Genomic DNA, 22,010 nt, shown 5'->3' with positions numbered 1-22,010 from the left:
CATGCAAATGGTTTGTAGAATTGATTCACTGATCTGGAAAGGTTTTCCCTTTTAACCTTGTGTGATGGAAAAATTAGGATAAAACAAAGCACTGCTGCAGGATGTGTTTTCTAGGCTTTGTTTGCTGCAAGTATATTTTGCAAAGTACTGTGCACTCACCTTTTCTCCTGGCTCTCCGGCAGGCCCATGAGGACCCGGCTTTCCTCTGTCCCCCTACAAGATAAAAGCATTAGCCGCAAGCCAAGATATTCTGTTTATAGCAGAGCAGAATCCAGCAGATGCTTTTCGGTGTACACTGTCATCACAGAAATCACAATCACCATGATCACAATGTGCAAATAAACACCTGCCATATGAGGCGTTAGGTAGTCATGCGTGTCGTGTTAGCGTGTTACTGCCTGTATTACTGCATAAATACAGTCACAATGCTAAGTTCCCAAATCTTACTCACTCTGTGTCCCTTGTTTCCTGGGAGACCTGGCAGGCCGTCAAAACCCCTGTCACCCTGAAAAGTAATAGAGAAGCAAGTGCATTAAACCCTGAAACACACACACATACGGTAATGTGTAAACATTAGCAGAATTGTACTGAAAGTCTCCCCTGGCAGAGCCTCGGCCATCTGCTCTGAGTATGTGTTGGGGAGAGGGAGCTTTCAGATTAGCTGTAGGTCTGCTAAAATGCTGCTTTGACTGATAAAGACTCTGCTGTTCTGTCAGACCCGGCATCAAGGGAGCCTGATTTATTTGCTAAGCTCTTCCTGCAGCTGTTAGGTATTGAGTTGCCTTGTTGTCAATACATATAATAAGCTGTGGGCTGCCGGATACCTAGAGGCTTACACTTGCAAGTGGAGTTTGTTATCGTACAAGACCTTGCTGCCTAAACACTTGTGGTATTGTTCATGGAAACAGGAAACTGAATTCAAGGAAACTCAACACCACACATAAGCAATATGGTCTAACAACTGGCAATGTACTTTCACACAAGACACAACTATTAACTAATATCCAAATAAGCCATGAGGACGTTAACACATAACAATCTGTGGGCTCTTCATGCAGCTCAATTAGTTGAGATTATCAGTACTGCAATGCAGTTTAGTGAGAGCTTACCTTGGAGCCAGTTTCACCTGGAGCTCCACGGCCTCCGTCTGCTCCCGCACGCCCCTACAAGATTCACCATTCAGTTAAAATAGCTTCATGGTACATCAGGCACAGTATGTTTTTAACACAATGTGCATTTTCCGTGTGAAACCTGCAATACTCGAGATATCTCACCCTCTTTCCTGCCTTTCCATTAAGTCCTTGAGGGCCTCGCAACCCTTGTGGTCCCTATATGAGAAAGGACGAGAGCAAGCCAAATGGAGAGAGGAATAAAAGGGAAGGGCAAAAGAAAATTAACAGTAACAAAAAAATGGGATGATGGAAGCTACTAATGGGGTAAATATAATGGTTGGCATTACAGGAGGGCCATTTTCTCCGGTGTCTCCTTTGAGCCCAGTAGGACCTGGAAGTCCCTGCAAAATAAATTTAAAAAAAAAATCATTAAAGCATGACATGATGGACAGGAGTGATTCAACTCAAATTCAGCACTGATCAAACACAAAACAAATGAGCTGAGAACAGACCATCTTAAAAATCTGTTCATTTTTGCAACCCTGCAGTGATTTCACAAACAATTTGCACATACTGAGCATGCATATTGATGTAGTTAAGATGGGAGGGAGAGAGTAGAGCTTGTGCCCAGTCAGGCAGAATGTGAAGTTCAGGTTAAAGGTTGTGGGAGCCCTTGAGGTATGATGCAAATCTGGTCAAGGTCAGGGGAGTGTCTTACCAGTGGGCCTGGTCGCCCTGCAAGACCCAGCGGACCTGGAGGTCCCTTCATTGACAGCTGGGAGAAAAACACAACTGGGTGGTTAATGTACACTTCACCAGATACCTTCTGACTTCTAATATGCAACTATTTGATCTTCATACAGCAACAACTGATGACACTAAAGTATGGGTTTCTGTAAAGTGTACCTGGGCCTGTTGCAGGATGGCCTGTGCCTGCGCCTCTTGGGGAGACACCACTGGTCCCTTCTGGGAGTCACCGCCAAACTGGAACTGGAGGTAACAAAAAAACCAGGAATCAGTTCCCACTGCAGGATTCCCCAGATGTAAATGAAGTTCAATCACACAGCCCCCCCTTGTGGTCGTGCCACTACACCACACTGGGAAAAAAGTGCTTTGTGTGTGTGTGTGTGTGTGTGTGTGCGTGTGCGTGTGCATGTTTCTCCTTTAAGGTCTTACTGGTAGCATCAATAGCGATCCTGGAGGACCTGGAATCCCATCAACCCCAGCAAGACCAGGACGTCCTGGGGGACCCTGAAAACAGAGGTCGGGGAAAGAGATAAACATCAGCTACTGTGTGGGTGATGTGTATGTGTGTGTGTGTGTGTGTGTGAGAGAGAGAGACAGAGAGAGAGAGAGAGAGAGAGAGAGAGAGAGAGAAAAAGAGAGGGGGGGGGTCTAAACGGAGAGAAAACAGCCCTGCAACCTAATCACTGTAAAAACAACCTTTGCTCCATTTCCACAGGGCATGTCACACACGCGCGCACACACACACACACACACACACACACACACACACACACACACACACACACACACACACTACCTTATCTCCTGTTTACACTCTGTAAATTTCCATTTTAACAAGTCATTTAACGCAGCATTGAGTAATTAAGATTGTGTTCGTCAGATTACTGTAAAGTTATCTGATAAGTATTCAAATTGGTAAGATACATTCTTCTACTGGGACAATATTTTATGGATGAAGGGTAATTTTCTTGGTTCTGCCTTTTGTCAAATAATTGACACAAGAAGTTTATGGCACAAGTGAAGCAGAAGTGGAAAGATGCTTAATTATCTAACCTTACTGGTGAACATTTTATTTGATTCTTTAAAAAAACATATATATAATAATCTTAAATATGCATTAAAATTAGTTATAGTAAACCACACAGCAGGTTTATGATTTTTCACCTGAAGCACTGAATGTCTACAGGATGTCCTCATAAGTGTTACATGAATGCTTAAAGACATGAGCTAATGCATATGTGTCAATCACTGCTCAACAGGCTTAAGTGTGTTATGAGTCACATGCCGCTGCAAGAACAAAGGAAGAGCTCCTTCTGTGCGCCTTTGGCTACTTCACATGTAAAGCTCACAGTACCTGTGTGTCAGGAGGACCTGGAGGCTATTGCTGCTGTTATAGTTATACTAGCCTGTGCAAATGGGCATCATGTATTTGTTGAATAAATTGTGCATAAGGGATTCGTTTTGTAGGCTTTTAAAACAATCCTATAAATGAATGTTTGGGAATAAATCTATGATAGTGAGGGCAAGACTCAGTACATATAATACATAAAGAAGCAGTGTAGTCCTTTGTTTTGTGTACTTTTTCAGAGCAAAACTTGATGGTGATTTATATTCATGCTTTTTTCAATGCCATGAGAGATTATTTGTGGATATTGCATTTGCTCATCCTTTCCTCACTTATTGATATCACTGTCAGATTCTAGGCCTCTCCTGAATACTATTTTTGGGGCTTCGAAGATTCAGTGAGAATTATCTATGAATATTCAAATCTTTGCCGGGGGGCAACACAAGCTATCACACTTTCCTCAAACTTGCAGCCATTATTTATATACTTTGCTAATATTGTAATTATGAGTCTAATGATAGACGAGAACTTTAGAGACTTCAAGGATTTTAAGGATTTTCCTTTATACCAATTAGCCCCATAAAACCGAATTTACTCTCATGTAAGCATATAAACAAATTAATCTAAAAGATAGACTGTAGCCTGTGCCAGTGTTGGATAATGCTGGATTACTATTTCTTTGTTGTAATGCCATAGACTGTAAAAATAATGGACGTAGCCACCATGACGAGAGGCGAGAGGCTGGTGCTGTGAAAGAGCGAGGGGCTGATCTGACTGAGAAGCCTTGGACACTATTGGTAGACAGCCTGTCACTCAAAGCAGCCCGCCCTTAATTATGCATAAATTTAAGCCTTAATGATATGTAAAATGGTGAGGAATAACCCCCCCGCCCCTGTTCAGTTGCCATGGAGAGGGAATGGCTATAGAGACCAAAACTGTTTTTGTACCAGGCTTTAAGCATGTTCATTTTGGCTTCAACATGGAGGTCTATGGGGATAGACTGGCTTCTACAGCCAGCCTCAAGTGGCCGTTCAAGGAACTGCAGTTTTTGGCACTTCCACGTTGGAATTTTTTTAGCCACAGAGGTTGCAGTTTGGGTACTGCATATGTTACCCCAAATAAATAACCATATATATGCATATATACCCCAAAGCATTCAAATACTGATTTGGACGTTGGTTACCACGGCAATGGTAGAAGCCTCTAAGCTTTGAAGCATTCAGTCCTATTTGATTCAGTGATATCCACCATAATTGAAGCAGATTTCATCTTAGGAAACAAAATAAAGACTTATCTGTTATGTGGGCTGAACCTGAACTTTAAATAGCTCCTAAAGCGTGTGCAATGACTGAGGGTGATGTGCTTGTAAGCCATAACTCTGCATGGTAATAAACTGCCATCAACATCTTTGCAAAGTGAAATGATAAAAAACATCAACAACAGGGGAATGTCAGAGCATCTGTCAGTGTGTGTGTTCCTGTGTGTGTATGTGTGTTCAACTGTGATGATTCACAGACAAATACACGTATCTGAGCAATCCCACACACACACACGCACACACACACACACACACACACACACACACACATACACACACAAAAGAATCAGGTCAAACATGTGTGAGTCAACATCTGTCCCTGAAGTCCAACAGGTTCACTTCAGGACTGGACATGTTTCAATGTGAGGTCATAGTGGAAACCACAGCTCTGTGAAGGGGTCAGACCGGGTCTGCGCCAAAGTCACACTCACCAATTCACCAGGATCTCCCCTGGGTCCTGGAGGGCCTGTTGGTCCCGCTGGGCCAGCGAGCCCCTGTGAAAGAAACAGTCGCAGCACATAAACAAACATCACAGAATACTGCCATATTGTGGCTTAGTTTTCAACAAAATGATCATCGTCTTCTATCATATTCTAACGCCCCAAATGCTTGACAATAATCCTTGTTTTTTTTATTTCTTAATGTAGTTTTGAATGAAAATATTTTCACTTCCTTGTTTCACCAGTCTTTCATAAAGTTCCATTTTGCATTGCATTATAGTGCAGGGGTGTATTTTTAGGGTGGTCACCTCTGAAAACCCTGCTTCCTTTTCTAAAAACACCACATTGCATCCTGATGGCTAGAATCCAAAATTCTCAACATTTTGCACCACATCTTGACAGTGCCTGCTTGTATAACAGTATGCCACATCCTGTATAATAACCAGGGAAAAATCACTGTCAAAATTTCCATTTTCCTGTGTGTTCAAGCAGTGCATAGCATACCTGTGGTCCTGGGAGACCTGGGGGTCCTTCAACTAATGTACCCTGAAAATAAGCACAGGTGAAATGAGATGCACATTCAGAGTATCAACTCATTGCCACAGTCATAACAAAAGCTACTGGGCTATTCATTAAGTGTTTCTAGTAGCTCACCGGCTCAATAATAGCTTGTTCTCCCTTCTGGCCTTTCTCTGCTCTGAGTCTAGCCTGAGGAGGAGAAACAGATGAATAGATGTTAGAAATCACTTGACTCAGGCAATTGAAGACGTGACCACTCACTTGATGTGTGAGTTCACCTTGAGATTTACCTCTCCATCCCACGTCTCTGCTCTTTCCCGCTCTGCAAACTCAAAGCTGTCCTCGTATAACTCGTACTCTTCATACTCTGACTCCGTGTCATTCTTGTAATCTTCATATTCGAGAATCTGTTAAGAAATGGAAAAAAAAGAAAATCCATTCAGGTGCAGTGCGTGCCAAAATAACCTCTCAGTGTTTTGTGCTAGGGTGGAGACATTTCTTGCATTTGCATTTAACCTACCTCATAGTCAGTAACATTCGGGCCCACTGTTACCGTGGAAACTGAGAGATCATCATAGAGGTCTTGATAAAGGTCATCTTCATGCTCCTCCATCACGGGCTTCTTCACTGGCTTGTCCTCCTGCAGGCCAACACACGGGCTTAAATGAGTCACAGCAAAAATGAACCCAGGGACACTGAGCTCAGCTCATTAGCGCCCAGCGCTTTCAAGTAAAGGCACATTTTGTGATGCACGATATGAATGTTAGCGAAACAGGTGGATTTCACAGGATTGTTTTGATTATCCGGGATACAGGTTGACAGGTGTGCAGTTAATTACAACACTGGAGTGTAATTAGCTGATGGACTACATCAGATTCATGTCGCAGCATGGCAGAGACTGCAGCAGCTACAGAAACAGCAAGAGCATGAAGAATTAGTTTACTTGGCAAATTAGCAAATAATAAAAATGAAGGAAACGTACACAAACACTCCCTGTTTGATGCAGAGGGAAGTTAAATTTGCTTGGATTTAAAAAAAAAAGATGAAATGGCAAAATCATAATTTTAAAGACTGAGATCTGAGTATATATTCACATTGAATGAACTGGAGACACAACACTCTTTCTGTAGGTTCAAATACAGGAAGATATATACTGTATGTACCATGCATACCATACTTTTTGGATATATGGTATGCATGTACTACAGCATGTTCTACAAAAACACACGGTCATCAAAAATGTCTCATTTAAGATGCATTCTTCATGTTTTCTGGTTGGGATGTAGTAGAGGTGATGATTAGGATGGTGCTGGTTAGTGGCGGTGGTAAGCAACTGGAGAGGGAAGAGGTGCTCTCTATGGTTAGGAAGTATTAGGGATGTGATTGGTTAGAACTGCAAACTGCAGGAGGGGGTTTGGGGTAAAGGGCATCTACAAGTAAACTTGTCTACCTCCTCGGTAACCTTTGATTCAGGCAATGCACTGGGCATCGCAGTGGGGACCTCAGCCGTAGAATCAGGCTCATGTGTGGGCATCTCCATGAAGGTCTTGTCGAAGACTTCAGTGGGGCTGACAGATTCTACGGTGCTCTTAATTTCTGGCAACTCTGTGGGCCGAAAAGGTTCTTGGGATAGATACTCAGGCAGTGTTGTGGATACTCTGAGGTAGCCATCCTCAAGACCCTCCTCTTGGTGTTTTTTCTTTCTGGATCCCTTCCTTCCCTTGCCCTTGCCCTTGCCTTTGCGTTTGCCTTTGCCTTTAGAGCCCTTGTCCCTCTTCTTTTTGTTCTTTTTGCCTTTTCTGTCCTTTTTGGAGTTTTCCTTTGGCTCGTCGGGCTGGTCACTTTGCTTCAAGGCATCAGACCCAAGTTGAGAGTTCTTTTATGAAAAAGGGAATGCAAGATGAGGGCACATGTGGAGGATGGAGAAACAAAAACAAACACTCTTGTGAATGATAATACAATAAGGGAAATAGCCCGCAACAGTAAAGTCCTGTGACACCCTTATAGGGTGAGACACCTACTGTGATTTCCACTGAGCTGGCAAAAACCTACAGCAAACATGAAATGAGAAGGGACAAACAAATGTAGAGCTGTTTCCTCTTCATGCATACAGAGGACATATTTGCTTGAGTGGTCAGGGGGTCACGCTGTCTGTGATCCTACAGAGGTGCTAATTCTCAGTGTGCTCTGGCAAGTGGGCAAATATGGGTTGAGTCATTCGTCAGAGTGATGTCCACTGCATGTCAGTGATATGAATGGCCTCTGCCTGAAAATGACACTGAAGGCCCAGTCTGTAAAAGACATCAATGACGTGATTTAGATCCACTTGTAAACAAGGTCAGTGTGTAAGAGAGAATGATGGGAAGTAGGTCAGTGGGGTGACAGATGTTGACATGCTCTGGATTCGGAGCTCATTGCTCAGCTGTAGTTCTTTAAAAGCCAGCTGGATGGCTATCGGAATGGCCTCACACTATCATTAATGGTCCATCTCTAGAGCATAATCATTGATCAGGCGCATACATTTGCGTGCAGACATGTCCTCACACAGGAGTGCACGGATATGACTCTACACACGTGGAGACATACATAAAACATTTAAGTGTTCGGTGAAAACTGTACTCCTTGAAGCCCAGCCACACACACACACACACACACACACTCACATCTGCCTTTTTTTCCTCTGGCTGCCTCATTCCTCCTTATCTCTATCTTTCACACACCACCAAAGAAATATACAGTAATTCATATCCATGATTGATTCAATTTTTTATGCACGCCTAGAGGAGGGGAAGAGCTATTATATCATGTATGAGTTATAGGCTCCTGGCTCCGTGTATGTGTGTGTGAGCACCTGACCTTAAGAATGCTCCACTGCTGGCTGCATTTGAAAGAAGACACTCACTCGTTTGACTGATGGCCTTTCCTGTCTTAATCTCTCAAGTCTCTTTTTGCAAACACTCAGTACATTTGTACTGAACTCAGACCTCTTCTTGGCCCAGGCTGCTGGCTGCTTGTAAATCATACGAGTCTTAGGGACACATAGCACTATTGATAGGCATGCTTGAGCTCCTTTTACTGGTTGGCTGTGAAGCAAGGGCTTCTGCAGGCCCACTTTAGCAGCCAGAAGTACATGATATGTCTTAACGTGTGGCAGAAGTAAAAGCTCATCATGTTTCTTAAAACTTTTTTTTTAAAACATAGGACCTCTGAGGAAATGTGGAAAACACAATAAAACAATAGAATGACTTGAGATACACATACAGTATATGATCATGTCTGCAGTGTGTTTGCAGTTAAAGCTTGCTTCATGTATAAGAACTGCATGAAGATTTACATGTGTTTTTCCAGTAGGCATTGCCACCTCCTGTTGGTGGCAGTACTGACCTCCTGCAGGACCAGTGCATGGCTGTTGTAGGGTAAAACAGATTCACAGTCTGGTATGTAGTTTACACAGTAGTTGGCAGCGGCCTGAGGGTCCTCCAGAATCAGTAGTTGCTGAATATCTCCCTGAAATAAACCAGAAAGCAAACGGAAATGTGTGTCTTGTTATAACGCCAGGCATACAGAAGAAGAAATGCACAGGAGTGCTGACAGACACATATAGCAGCTGCTATACTGTATAGTGGAGAGATATTTCAACAGCCAGAATGCTGAACCTGTAACAACACACCATAGACATTATGAGAGCGACAAAACTGGCCACAGATATAAAGCAAAGTATAATACAGTAGCATCATCAGGCTGTCACAACTCGTACAGTCACTACGGACTATTGCTTCTGTGTTCCCATAACTCCAGCGGGGGCCTGATTGTGTACACGAAACAGTCAAATAGTTCTTTCTCACCCCCCTGTCAGGACCTTTCACTTCCCATCCTGCCCTGGAGGCGTAGCCAGTGTGTATACACAAACATGCACAGAGACAGCACTGCTGGGCCCTGCAGCACTAAGCCCAGAGCCTCTGTTAGCTTTAATGGCCTTCTATACAGCATCACTTTTGTCTTCGGTCCACGTTATGTTAGAGTTTTTCTCAATTGCTTTGGCACAATTCTCAAGTGATGATGAATATTTTCAAAACAACATGTGCAGACCTCCAAATCACAGAGCAGTTGTTCACGACAGATTTGAATTTGTCACTCTTTTAAACAAATTGCAAATGTTTTAGCACATCCATGCAAACAAGTTAGTTTGCACAATTACTCATTGAATATATCTTGCTGGTCAAAACTGATTAAGTTGCCTCTCAGTTAAAAAGTTGCACTCACCAAAACATGTATCAAATCTTTCATTGCGTAAGTCATCACATGCAAAATATTCCATTCGTCAAAATCTGTCATTGGTTTCAAATCCAAATGTCTCTGCCTGCTGCAATGGATGCTGCTTTTGATCAAATCACAGCAGAACCTTGCAGGAGATGGTATTTTCAGGTGTGATGTCGATGAGAATCTGTAGCCAGACAGAAAGGAGCAACAGGACATCCACAGAGGTGGAGTCTTTAGTGTATGTAGCACTTGAGATTTACTGTTTTATGGTGTTAGGCTGTAAAATATTTTGCTTTTTGTATTGATGTGTTTTTGTATTACACTGTGCTGTGTAAGTTTTCTGTTTCACCTTTAACTTAAACTTTAAACTTTCACTTGTCCCCTAAGGACAATAGGTCCGTGCAGCAAGACAGATACAGAGCCATAAAAAATGTCTGCACAGGGTGTGTCACAGAGGGAATGCTCTTAATGTTATGGATTTGGGGAAAACACCAGTGGTCTCAAATTGACCTCCCTAACACAAAGCCAGACGTGACTTGCTGCAGGCTGCTGCATGAGCATGCTCCCTTCAATTTTATTGTGATGTAAGACCAATATGAGGACCATCTCCAGGGTCCATTGCCACACTGTCAACACATCTGAACATTTTGACCACCACTGTGCACACAGTGCCAAAGGAGCTTTTTTTGAGGGCACTGACTTTTTATTTGAGACAATAACTTTTGAAGCATGAAAAAATGTTTTAGGGGAGCTATGGTATTGTGCTGTACCTTATACGCTGTTTTAATAAATGTACCTGGGGCTTTAAGAATGTTAACACTTTTTTAAGAAATGAGCCAAAGCCACTGAGAGAGACTGTATTACTATTTCTAGTTGAAAACATTTAAAAAATGAACTAACAATGTGTGTAAAGAAGCAACAGTTTTGACGTTATGTCAAAAACATCTGTGTATTATAAGGCGGCACGGTGGTTTAGTGGTTAGCACTGTCGCCTCACAGCAAGAGGGTTCATGGTTCAGTCCCTGGAGGGAGCCCTTCTGTGTCCAAAGACATGCAGGTTGGGGATTGGTGACTCTAAATTGGCCATAGGTGTGAATGTGAATGTTAATGTGTGAATGGTTGTCGACCCATCCTGTCTCAGAATACCACTTATAACTGGGAAAGTGATACTGAGTCACTGCAATGTTCAGTCTGCCCTCAGTCCAACATGGGAGGATGAAGTAGAGCTATATTCCCCCCAATTGAAGTGATTTACGCTAAAAAGAAGTACAACAAGAGTGAATAAACAATGGTGTGGCTTTTCAGGTCAGTGTTTTCCTACCATTATATTAGGGTGGTGAATACGGTGAAGAAGAAATGTTCCGATGTTTAGTTCAATGTACAATTCAAACAATTGTTATACTATTGACTGCTGCCATTAAAAGAAACACATGAACACCATGATTCCTTTAAGTGTTTGTGTCAGTGTTTAATAGCTAATGACTTTAAATTAAGATTGTATGGACCCATTAGTAGACTGGTGAAATGCTGCCACCTATTTCTTTGGGGCACGTGGCCGGGTATTAAACATTGCATCTTTAAAGTACAAATTTGTCAGTTGTCAAGCAAAATATCAAATGCCAACTGTTAAATATTACAACAATAACCAATTAAGACAACAGTGTTAACACAAAATGCTTGGTTTAAGTGAGCTGTGATGGGCATTTTTCATTATTTTTTGCATTTTACATGTTGAATAATAAAAAACAATATATCCAAAAGCCCCACTGATAGTGAAAATAACTGTGAGCTGCAGGGCTAATTCTCTGAGACACGGGTCAGAGAGTAATTCAATATAAACAAGCAGGCAGCAGGCAGCCCCATGGCACAGTGTTTGACAACATTTAGATTGCATCAATGATAAGAATCTATGTCACTGACAGGCCATTGCAAACATATTGCCGGGTGAAATGTTATCCAGGGACAGCTGGGCAGCCAGTTGTGATAAATCAAGTCAGATTAACAGCTTGATGTTTTGGTAATTATAGTCCCATTGTAATCTCTTTAATTGGGCTTTAGAGGCCAGAGGTGAAACAAATCATAACATATCGTTTCTCCGTTACCCACCACCAGCTCATATATCTGCAATTCAGCGCAAAGTCTGGATCACCATACGGAAAACTGTGAATCTAGGAATAACTGTGGGTAGTGGGCTTTCATGTGTGACACCAAACATGAAAGGAGCTGTGATCCAGTTATACTTTTTCTTCCTGTTTCAGCCAAAAGCCAGTGTCAAGCCAAGGAAATTATTGCACTCTAAGGTGAGAGACAGAGAGAAAGAGTGCGAGAGAAAGGCAACGGGGAGTTAATCCAATCTAATCCAATCTCAATTTGAGATCAAAGGCAACACTTTCACAGAGAAGTTTTCCTGTTTTTCTTGCCTAGCGGGGGCTCTCTCCTCTAGAAACACACAGCGAGCAAAGTGCTGCCCAAAATCATGTGTGCGCTGCCATTCTCCATTTAGGACGGGGCAAGGGCATCTGAAGAGGACATGTGAGGACGAGCTGAAAAGGAAAGCACCTCAGCTGAATCCACAAACTTTCGATGGCTCACAAACATCCCGCACGAGGTCACACATGGCACCGCTGGCAAAGGTTCATTAGTGTTTCACAGAATGACCCCTTTGCTTTCCCCTGCTGTCTGCAAAAAGGTGTCTGGTGCCAGCTAACCAACAGTCATACTGCTTTGCCAAATCACTAACTAACTAGACCTATGAGCTGCTGTCCACTCATTGGCAGTGCTTTAATCAGATCTCAATCTCTGAGAGATAATTTGGCTCTTGTGTGAGTCACAACCTCGTGTGGGTGAAGGAGCAACAAGCTCACCGTAATGAATCAGCATTTTGATGCTCCTCATTTGCTTAAAATGCAACAGATGCTCATGACTAACCAAAAACATCTGACTACCATCAAACATTAGTCATTGCCAAGGCAAAAATATGACTCAAACAGACCTTGACCGACTTAATGTGCTTCCTCGATTTGTGTGGTAAATCGATGGGGTTGCTAAGAATTCAAATAAAGCTGCCCTTTAATGATATGCTTGACAGGTCTTAGTTTCAACACGCCTGTAACTGTGAGCCAAAAACATTTCTTATTTCAGGCACTAATCGAGATGGAAAGGATCTGTATTTCCTCACAAATAAATGCTGGGCTGGATCTTATCGAAGCAGTCAGCGTGTTGGAGGCACACACATGGGGCACACAGCCGCCAAGAAGGAGCACAACCAGACTTGTAGACAGTTTGATGTTTGCTTTAGTGCAAATGCAAGCAGAGTGTTGAGTTTAAACACCCAAACTTTTGCAATCATTTGTAGGGCAATCTGGAAGCAATAGAGACATTAGTGGCTGACCACAGTCCCCATGCTCCCACGCTGAGCTCCCACGCTGGGAGAACTAGGCCGGAACACCGGCCTCCTCCCCCAGAACCAGGGCCTGGGAACAGAGGCCCAGAGGTCAGCCTGATTAATCTCTCCTCCCCTGGTACCAGCCTCACTCGAGGTGCACAGCATTGATGCTTCGATATGCACAGTCAGACAAACATAGCTGTGAATGCATACTGTAAATACACACACTGAAACTCATATTTTGACATCACATGTATCAATAAAAAAATCTAAACCAGATGGTCATTTGAGGATTTTCCTCTTGCCCCACAGAAAACAAGACATTAAGACTTAATTTTAGATTAAATTAAGTGCACTTTGACACACATGACCACAACAACTACCTGAAGTGCATGGATTGGACTTGAGGATGGATCTAATCTCAAGGGGTTTTAGTCATCACTATAAATAATGTATCATCATCATCATATCTCTTCACATAGGACGACGAATAAAGGCATGGGAGTGTTTTGGGAGTGAGGCCAAAGATGAAACGCTCCCCATTGCTTCTGAAAAGGGAAATTTATAGAGCCCACAAGGAGAAACATTTCTTAACTGATGTGGGATATAAAGTAATTTAAAAACTGGAATGCCTGTCAGTGTCTGAGAGGGAAGGGTAGGAGGGAGCGGAGAGTAACTTATAGCATGGGAGGGGTAGCTGAGTTTATAGGTCATAGGGAAGGTAAGGTTAATGTGTGGACGAGGTTAAGAAGGTAGTTACTGACTACACTCGCAAAACCCAAAGGCAGTAGGTGATTACTTGTCAGGAGGACATCTGGTTTTCTCCTGGAGAAAGTGAAAAAGGCTGAGGTTTCTGTCTATTAGGCCAACAGGGAGTAACAACAACCCTCCCTCTAAGTTTAACAGTATGTTCCCTTTTGCAAACTGTGGGGTATTCTTAGGACACTGAGGGGAGAGAGGGTTGGGAAGATGGTCATTTCTCTAAACTCGACTGTACCTTACACTTCTGTCTATCTTTCCTTTTCTTTCTTGCTCCTTTGCTGAGCAGAGACAGAGCCCTGAGGGCATGACAGGGGAGGGGGCTTGAGATGATCTCTATTTCATGCTGTGGGCGAGAGATCTAGAGTGGAGCCTCATTGGGAATGACAATGGAGCCAGGGTTGCATATTGTCATGGGTAGCACAGAGAATGACTTATGACAATAAAGGTTACAGATGAGGGAAGGAGGAATTGGAACCAGTCCTAGAGCTTAGTTTGAATCCACTTGCTCTATTTGTCCCAGCATATTGATACACGTGTGTCAACAAACAGTATTCCAATACTCCAATAACTGTATGTCAGCTTCCAAAAGGATGAAATTATAATATTTTTCAGATAGACGCTATTTGGAAAGACTTACAAGTCCGGTGTGTAGGATTTAGGGCCATCTATTGACAGAAACTGTATATGATTTTCATTTCTTCATTAGTAATCACCTAAAAATAAGAATTGTTGTGTTTTCGTCACCTTAGAATGAGCCGTTTATATCGACATATGGAGCAGGTCATCTTCCACAGAGTCTGCTATGTTGCTTTACAGTAGCCCAGAGTGGACAAACCAAACACTAGCTCTAAATAGGGCCAATTGCACTATAGCGTCAGCCACCCTTGTCACCTACATGTTTAGCACACTGAAGGAGTTTCAGTTCTGTAACCTCACTACTAGATGCCACTAGATCCTATACCAATACCTTTAAGTCACAGCTTTATCTGTGATACACATCTCCTGCTTCTCAGTGATGTACAAAAGCCCAACATGTACAAGAAGCAGGTATTTTTACTGCAAGAGGATGAGTCCTGACCATCACAAGACATGACCAAACAACAGGTGCAGACTGGCCATCAGGAAGTTTCCCGGACCCATGAGGGTCTTTTTTCCCAACTCCGCCATTATACACACTATGGTAACGCCTTATTTTGAAAAACAGATGTAGTCACACGTATTCTTCTGCTAACTTTGCCAAGTCGCTCACTAGCTGTCCTCGTCAGCTTGATTGGGGCTGTTTGAATGCATTTACCATGACTGTCGGAATATGAGAGCACTACACTTGTAGCTTTGGCTGATTTGACCACAAAGATGCAAGTGACGGCTGGCTTGACTGCAGTTATTTTTAGAACATGCCCTGCGGGCGACTCATTGGCTCCCTGCAGGTCACCAGGTGCTCTCAGGGCACCATGTTGGCTTCCACTGCATATAACGCATATAGTATTTGTTAAACACTAACTCAGTGTAAATACAGTGTGCTTTGTGTTAGTATATAGTGTGACTACTGTGTGCTCCGGTGGATAGAGTCTGCTGGTTTTAATTTAGATTTGTATTTAAACACTGTTTACTGTTCTGCAGTATTTTAAATAATTCGGAGGCCATTAACTCAAATTAGACGTCAGGAGATTATTGCATTAATTAAAAACTTGGCAAATAAGTTTCATCATTGGAAATATTATTTACGGATTGTGTGTTCTTTTTACAATAATTCAGTCAGTTTGAATACGATGTATCAAGTTGGGGCAGCTTGACAGCAAATTCCCAGGCTGCTTTTTGTTGCCAGTCCGCCCCTGCCAAACTACACACATTCACAGTCAGGCATGTTGTTAATGTCCAAATGCACAGCTGGCCATTCAGACATTAACCCTAATCTAGCTGACAGATCTATACTGACCAAAAAGCAAAGAGAATGTGTCATTTCTTGGCTTTGCAATGGAAAGGATGAGGCTGGGCATGTCTGAACAGCACATCCCCTCCTCCCCACTCCCTCCCAAACCCCTCTTTTTCTCTGCATTGCTTTGTTCTTGCAGCACTTGATTGACAGGATAGCCCCTTGAACTGAGATTTTCACTTTTAAGTCTTTTCTAAGGTAGCATTAAAGATAGGAAGGGGGAAATCCACAGTGCCACATACAAGTTATTTTCCTTTTGTTCCAACATTTCCCATATGCAACTGTGCATTGAATCATAATGTAAAGCATATACACAACATTATGTATTTGGTAATGCATTCAAGTTATGAAGGAAACAATTCAAACCCAGCCTCATTTCTCATGCATTTTTATGCACATTTCTCCACAACGCAACCTTGATATACGTGACATGTTTTAGATCTTGACAATAATTCAAAATAAAAAGGACATGAGCAATGCTTGGCCACTGGTGCAGAATGAAGAGGTCATCTAATCTGATAAACTCTCTAAATCCTCATCAGTTTGCTCAACAGGCTATAGAAATGTTCAAAACAGCAGCAGTGTGGATAGAACACACTGAATTTGGTTGAACAAGATGTACTGTGAGAAAAAGACGAAACAAGGTCGTCTGGATGTCCTCGTACTGCGCCATGTCAGATGATTCAGGTAATATGCTTTGCATATGCATTATATGGTACCCCAGTGAAGCAGTCTCCTATGATTAAACCTGTGTACTTAATGACGCAAAGCTGACATGGTATTAACTCTTATTTACTGCCTGTGTCTGGCCTCAATGCAGAAAGGTACAAAAAACACAGTACATGATGTACTTAAATGTCTTGTTCTGCCAAACCAAATATGTTGAAATCTTGGATAAATACAATGAAAAAAAAAAGAAATTAGATTTTTTTAAAGAGGTTCATTTAAGCATATGACAACCAAGTAAAAAACTTGCTTTCAAAGTTTCCCGTACTTTGATAATGTCTCACCTCAAACACATCTTCATCCAGTAGCCGTGTCCCAAACACGGTGACACCCTCTGTGCTGATGACGGCATTGTCCCCTCGCAGCAGATCCAGGGTCTCTATCCTTTCACAGTCCAAGTAGAGGGTCACAGACTTGTCCTGCACACTGTAAGCTATCCTGTGCCATCTGAAAGAACAAAGAGCAAGTTGAGGGAGACAGTTGAGGGAGTTAGTGTGGAAATATAGTGGAAGAAGTGGATTTTGTGTCTGAGCATTTGGTTGTCCGGAATCAGCAATGCAAAGAGCTGTTTCACACCTCTTTCAAGTCAAGCAAACCAAAAGTGCCTTTGAGCCTGAGAATGTAGAGGACTGATCCTTTGATCAAGTGAAATCATTGCAGCTAGCAATCCACAAGCATCTTATTCCCTTTTAGGTTGCTCAAGCACAAGCACATGGAGTAAGCTGTATGAATCAGGCTACAGAAATATATTTCAAAGCTTGGGTAAGTTAGACTAGCACAGTAAATATACATTACATAGTGCTGGTGAATCTCAGACCTATTAACTCATACATCACATATAGTGTGCTGTCAAATCAACAGATAGTTGTAATATCTGCTTTGATGGAGACATAATAGGCACTTGAACTACCCACTTTCCATCAGCGAGGTTGATCTTCTTGAAGGTGGGGTACAGTTCCGGTGTGGGCTGCCCGTGCTGGTCCTCATACAGGAAGACAGGTGAACGGCCCACTTCGAGCCCCAGCTGCTGCACCCCCTGGTCGTCATACACTGAAAGCAGGAAGAACTGGGATCCCTTTTTAGCTCGTACTGTGGCCATCACAGAGAAATTCTCAGGAAATGGGGAATCTGGGTGGAGAGGAGAGGAGAGGAGAGGAGAGGAGAGGAGAGGAGAGGAGAGGAGATGTTAAGTCGTACGAGCGAGAGCACAGCAGGGTGCAGATATTTTTATAACATGCAGGCATCACCCACTGCCAGTGAGACCTGAGTAAAGATAATAATGATGAAAAATATTGCCCATGAAAGCAGTGGGCACCCGTGGGGAGGAGTAAAGGGAGTTCAAAGTCAGATCTCTTAAGGTTTTTACTGAGGGAAGAATCCCTCACAAAAGTGACACATCTGAGGACCTTTAGGGGACATTTTCAGAAATCCACTTTGTGAAAAAATACAGTCAACTACCAGGGAAGAGCTGTTTGGTGGGAGCACTGAGCTGGATCTTTTTGTCTATCTTGTAGGCCAGGTCCGTCTCCTCCAGGCCCCTCCTGCTGGTGCAGAGACCAGCCTCCAAGGACACCCCCTCCATGTTCTCTGACAGCTCCAGTACTCGCAGAACATCAATGGGATCAGCTGGACATGGAAAGAGAGAAAAAAAATGAACCATCTGCACATTGTTATAGAGCAGATAGAAGAAATACTTTGGTATATTTTATTTCATGCTCTCAGACTGTGGCTAATTCCATCTCTTTGAACAAGTTTACATGCTTTTAAATAAATGCCGCTTTCTGTTTATGCCTGTTTCTAGCATTGTGCGAAAAACTGTAAAAACTACTTATGATAGGGTGTCAGATTGCAGCAGCATGCTTTTAGTCATGTCAGTGTAACACTTAAACTCTGCTAGTGTGACAGCACTTTGTTGTCTGGCTCAGTTAAGTGCTGGTTGTTACTGAGCTGAAGAGCAGGGCTTAGTGTGGCTGGAAGCTGGTTTTAAAGTGTGGAGGCTTCCTGCTTCCTAGGAGTCGGAAGAGACGAGCTCCTCTGAGATGTGGCGGCAGGTGGCCAGGCTTCTGTGGGTGTTATTATAGGATGGGGGTGGTACACAGCCTAACCCATAATCCTACTGCAGCACACCTGACAGCTGGCACCTGCACACCGCTCACCGTCCACCAGTGAGCAAAAAATATGTCCACATCCCATTTATCACAATTTGAACACTTCACTGGCACAAAGCGCATCAGTGATTCATATATTCTGGCTGCTATTCTGTCTTAACAAGTCAGCTAGTTTTGTGTTAAACCTTCGAAGCTTATTTTCCTGAGAAAAGAAAGATTTCTGCCAATGGGGTAAGATCATTTTATTTGTTCCACATGTAATTCCCTTGTTTCAGGTGTTTTCCAAAAGCGCATGTAAATATCTAGGAACAAGACAGAATAAGGCCAATTGCTGCAAGACTATCAAGAGAACTGACAGTATTCTCATTAAAAAATCTTGAAACAAGTTGATTTTAATTGCAAACAGGGATCCCTTTTCTGTTGAGCGAAAGCCTCTGTAGTTATGAGGTTTCTCCTAGGGTTGGCTCTCTCATTACAATGAGCCTGAGCTTTATTTGCAGTCCACTGGTCGTGTTATCAGATGTTATGTTGATAAAGTGCTGCCGTGAGCATTAGCCAGGATCAGAGTTTTGTGTGCAGCCAGTCTCCCACCAGCTGCTAGAGAGAGCTCATTCAGGGCAACTCAGCACTTAGCATTCCAGGCATCTGAAATGAGGATCCTAAACCCCAAATTGCCTCCTGTAGCTCTTGCCGCTCATACAGAATTCGCCTTTTATTCTCCTTGTTAATTAAACATGTGGAGAGAGTTTACCGTTGCCCAGACATTGCTTGCAGAAAAACACTACGTTACATTTTATGGCATTATTTATTTGCATAGTACAGGCAGTTTATTCCAATCAGCTTTGGGAGCTCGCCCTCTCAGTCCCTTAGCATGGCAACGGGGCTGTAAATAGGTTAAGCTGTAAATTACAGCCAGGCTCCAACAATGGAAAAACATTAGGCACAGATCTAAAGGTATTTAAGACCTTAGGGCTTAAATTTTGAATTTATATAGAGTCATAAACAAGCACTGTATATTAAATAATCACAGGAGTTTCTGGCTTCTAACAGTAAAAACCTCAGGCTGTTATTTAAACAAGTGGTAATAAACCCACAACCCACACACAGTCTAGGATCATTTTCAGATCTGCTCTAGCCATCATGACAATCAACCAAGAACTAAATGTCAAGGAATAAGGTGTCTATTGACTTGAAAAAGGTAACAGTCCAGTCGCCCACACTTACTGTATATCAAGAATAAGGACACTGACCATGTTTTTGATTTTGCATTCTCACATTCAAATTGAGTCTTTATTCATGTTGGCGTGATACGGTTGCCTGATAAAGTAAAATTAACTGACAATGCTGGTTCAAGCTCGGGTAGGCAGAAAACTGGAAAAGGTAGCATTTGAAAATACACCCTCCTCCTGCCGCTCTCCCCTCTCTGCCCTAAGCCCCTCCCACCAGATGACCACAGGTAATGCACTTCATACAGTAACCCAGTGTTTCCCATACCTTGATTCATTTATTCTTTTTTTTGTTGTTGAGTTGCATGCAGAGCATTCACTCAACCACTCAACCAAATGAGACAAGAATTAGCAGGCTAGCCACCCCACAGCCTTGCCCCCCAGCACTGTGGACTGCTACCCCTGGAGGAGAGCTGGCAATATAGCTCAAGAGACAGACCTTAAGTCAGCGGCTATAGCGGCTCAAATTTAGCCAGTGCCAGCCCCCCAACAGCACTGGGTCTAACCTGTGTAACAGCAGCAACAGAAAGTTTGCTTATCTGGCAGGGAGTCTGGGTTCTTTGGTTCCCCAGAACTGGGGTTTGCACTGGCTGCAATGTCGGTTGCTGTAGCCGCAAGGGGTCTGTCACCATAGCTGCTGCCTAGCTCAGTGGTCTATAGCTGCAAGGAACTGGGCCAAGGCAAAGACTGTATATAAAGATGGATGACATGTCTCCACTTACCCCCACTCTACAAAAATGAAGCCAAAATATGTTGACGTCATTTGGAGCAAGAGTCCGTACACTAGTGATTCCATCGTGTTGAGTTCCCGCCCAAATACCGACCAATCGCAAGCAATACCACCGATCACGAGTAGACCAATTGGCTGTCAATCATGACGTCAAACCCTCTTTTTATGGTATCAGAAAACTAATTAAAACCAAATCAATCTGAACACTTGAACATACAGCAGCATAAACAGAACTACCTAAAATGACAGAAACCGTCTTTGGGGAAAAAATTATTTGATGTGTATTTTGAGTTTTTAGTTTGGTCCATGCCCCATCCACTAACATGGAGGTCGTGGGCTTTATGACTTGTACTGCAGCCAGCCACAAGGGGGGAAATCAAGATGTTTTGGCTTCACTTTTGGGGCATGGTCATGTCGTCCATCTTTATACAGTCTATGGGTGGAGGACAGTGATTTGAGGATTTAGCTTATGTTAGCCACAGAAACATGAACTTGAATTAGCTGCAGACATGAGCCATTACCTGCAGTTAGCAGAAGGCTGAAGTTTTAGCAACATTTTCTCTCCATCTCTCCTTCTGCATTTACTGTAGGGAACACCTTCTCTCTGAAATGACCTGTGACTGGCCTGAGTCACCCATCACTGGCTACATTTTCTAAATTCTGAAAACAGAGCCAAGAAGAGTTGCAGAAGTCTAGTTTTCTCCCAATCCACTTGAATTACAATATGTTCAAAGTTTTTTGAGGGATTTTTTTTCCCAATGACGCCAAAATAAAACTGCCCACACAAGCTGTAAGATGGCCAGGAAAGTTGGTTGCCTAAAACTTCATGACATTTCCATTAAGGAAGTCAGCACAAATGCGAGCTGCATGCCAGAGTCCCTATTATTATTATGGCTAAAGGCTCAATCTTCTTAAAATATAATTATTAAATATATAAGTGAGCATCTGCATTTCTGTCAAACACTTTATCATTCACAACAGTTTACTTTGCACTTTACATCATGTCTGGGTCCTAATCCTTAATGTTTGTATTTAATTGAATTGGTAGGAGCATCTTTGTCTTTGTCTTATCCCAAATGAGCTCTTTGTAGCTCTGCTGTGGCCTTGACTGCAAATCAATTTCCTTTTGGATAGCAAAGTTTAAAGTTGGTGTTTTAGTCAAAGGTCAGAGTCCAGTAATCTCTCTCTCTCTCCCTCTCTCTCTCTCTACATTTATCTATCTTGCTGTCTATCTATCTTGTTATTTCTCTCTCATACATACTTACGCACAGGGAGGAAGAGAGGTCATTAGGCCGTGATGTTTGGAACAGTCTGAATAATGTTCTAAACTGAAGCAACATGGATCTAATTATACAGAATTCTTGGGTTACTGTCAGCCCATCCAGAACAGCACCTGACA

At 42.6% G+C, this 22,010-nt stretch overlaps 1 protein-coding gene across 4 annotated transcripts in view; it reads right to left on the bottom strand.

Annotated features, from left to right (window-relative positions):
• The window catches only part of col5a3a (collagen, type V, alpha 3a), a 61,918-nt gene that overhangs the window by 31,686 nt on the left and 8,222 nt on the right, over window positions 1–22,010 (bottom strand). Inside the window, exons 2-19 of one of the 4 annotated variants that reach the window (XM_050068690.1) lie at window positions 18,006–18,173; window positions 17,462–17,675; window positions 16,832–16,994; window positions 8,866–8,988; window positions 6,932–7,357; window positions 6,002–6,121; window positions 5,760–5,888; window positions 5,617–5,670; window positions 5,467–5,508; window positions 4,954–5,016; window positions 2,289–2,363; window positions 2,019–2,102; window positions 1,831–1,887; window positions 1,460–1,513; window positions 1,275–1,328; window positions 1,110–1,163; window positions 452–505; window positions 160–213 (exon numbers count right to left, since the gene is read on the bottom strand). In XM_050068690.1, the coding sequence (XP_049924647.1) occupies window positions 160–213; window positions 452–505; window positions 1,110–1,163; window positions 1,275–1,328; window positions 1,460–1,513; window positions 1,831–1,887; window positions 2,019–2,102; window positions 2,289–2,363; window positions 4,954–5,016; window positions 5,467–5,508; window positions 5,617–5,670; window positions 5,760–5,888; window positions 6,002–6,121; window positions 6,932–7,357; window positions 8,866–8,988; window positions 16,832–16,994; window positions 17,462–17,675; window positions 18,006–18,173 (1,988 nt within the window). The remainder of the gene's footprint in view (window positions 1–159; window positions 214–451; window positions 506–1,109; window positions 1,164–1,274; window positions 1,329–1,459; window positions 1,514–1,830; window positions 1,888–2,018; window positions 2,103–2,288; window positions 2,364–4,953; window positions 5,017–5,466; window positions 5,509–5,616; window positions 5,671–5,759; window positions 5,889–6,001; window positions 6,122–6,931; window positions 7,358–8,865; window positions 8,989–16,831; window positions 16,995–17,461; window positions 17,676–18,005; window positions 18,174–22,010) is intronic. The other 3 variants (XM_050068691.1, XM_050068692.1, XM_050068693.1) reach the window with 3 other exon arrangements.

Source organism: Epinephelus moara, chromosome 18 (genome assembly GCF_006386435.1).
Source record: "Epinephelus moara isolate mb chromosome 18, YSFRI_EMoa_1.0, whole genome shotgun sequence".
Classification (NCBI taxonomy): domain Eukaryota; kingdom Metazoa; phylum Chordata; class Actinopteri; order Perciformes; family Serranidae; genus Epinephelus; species Epinephelus moara.
The sequence above is the reverse complement of the archived record's forward strand: the minus strand, read 5'-3'. Positions and strand labels throughout refer to the sequence as shown.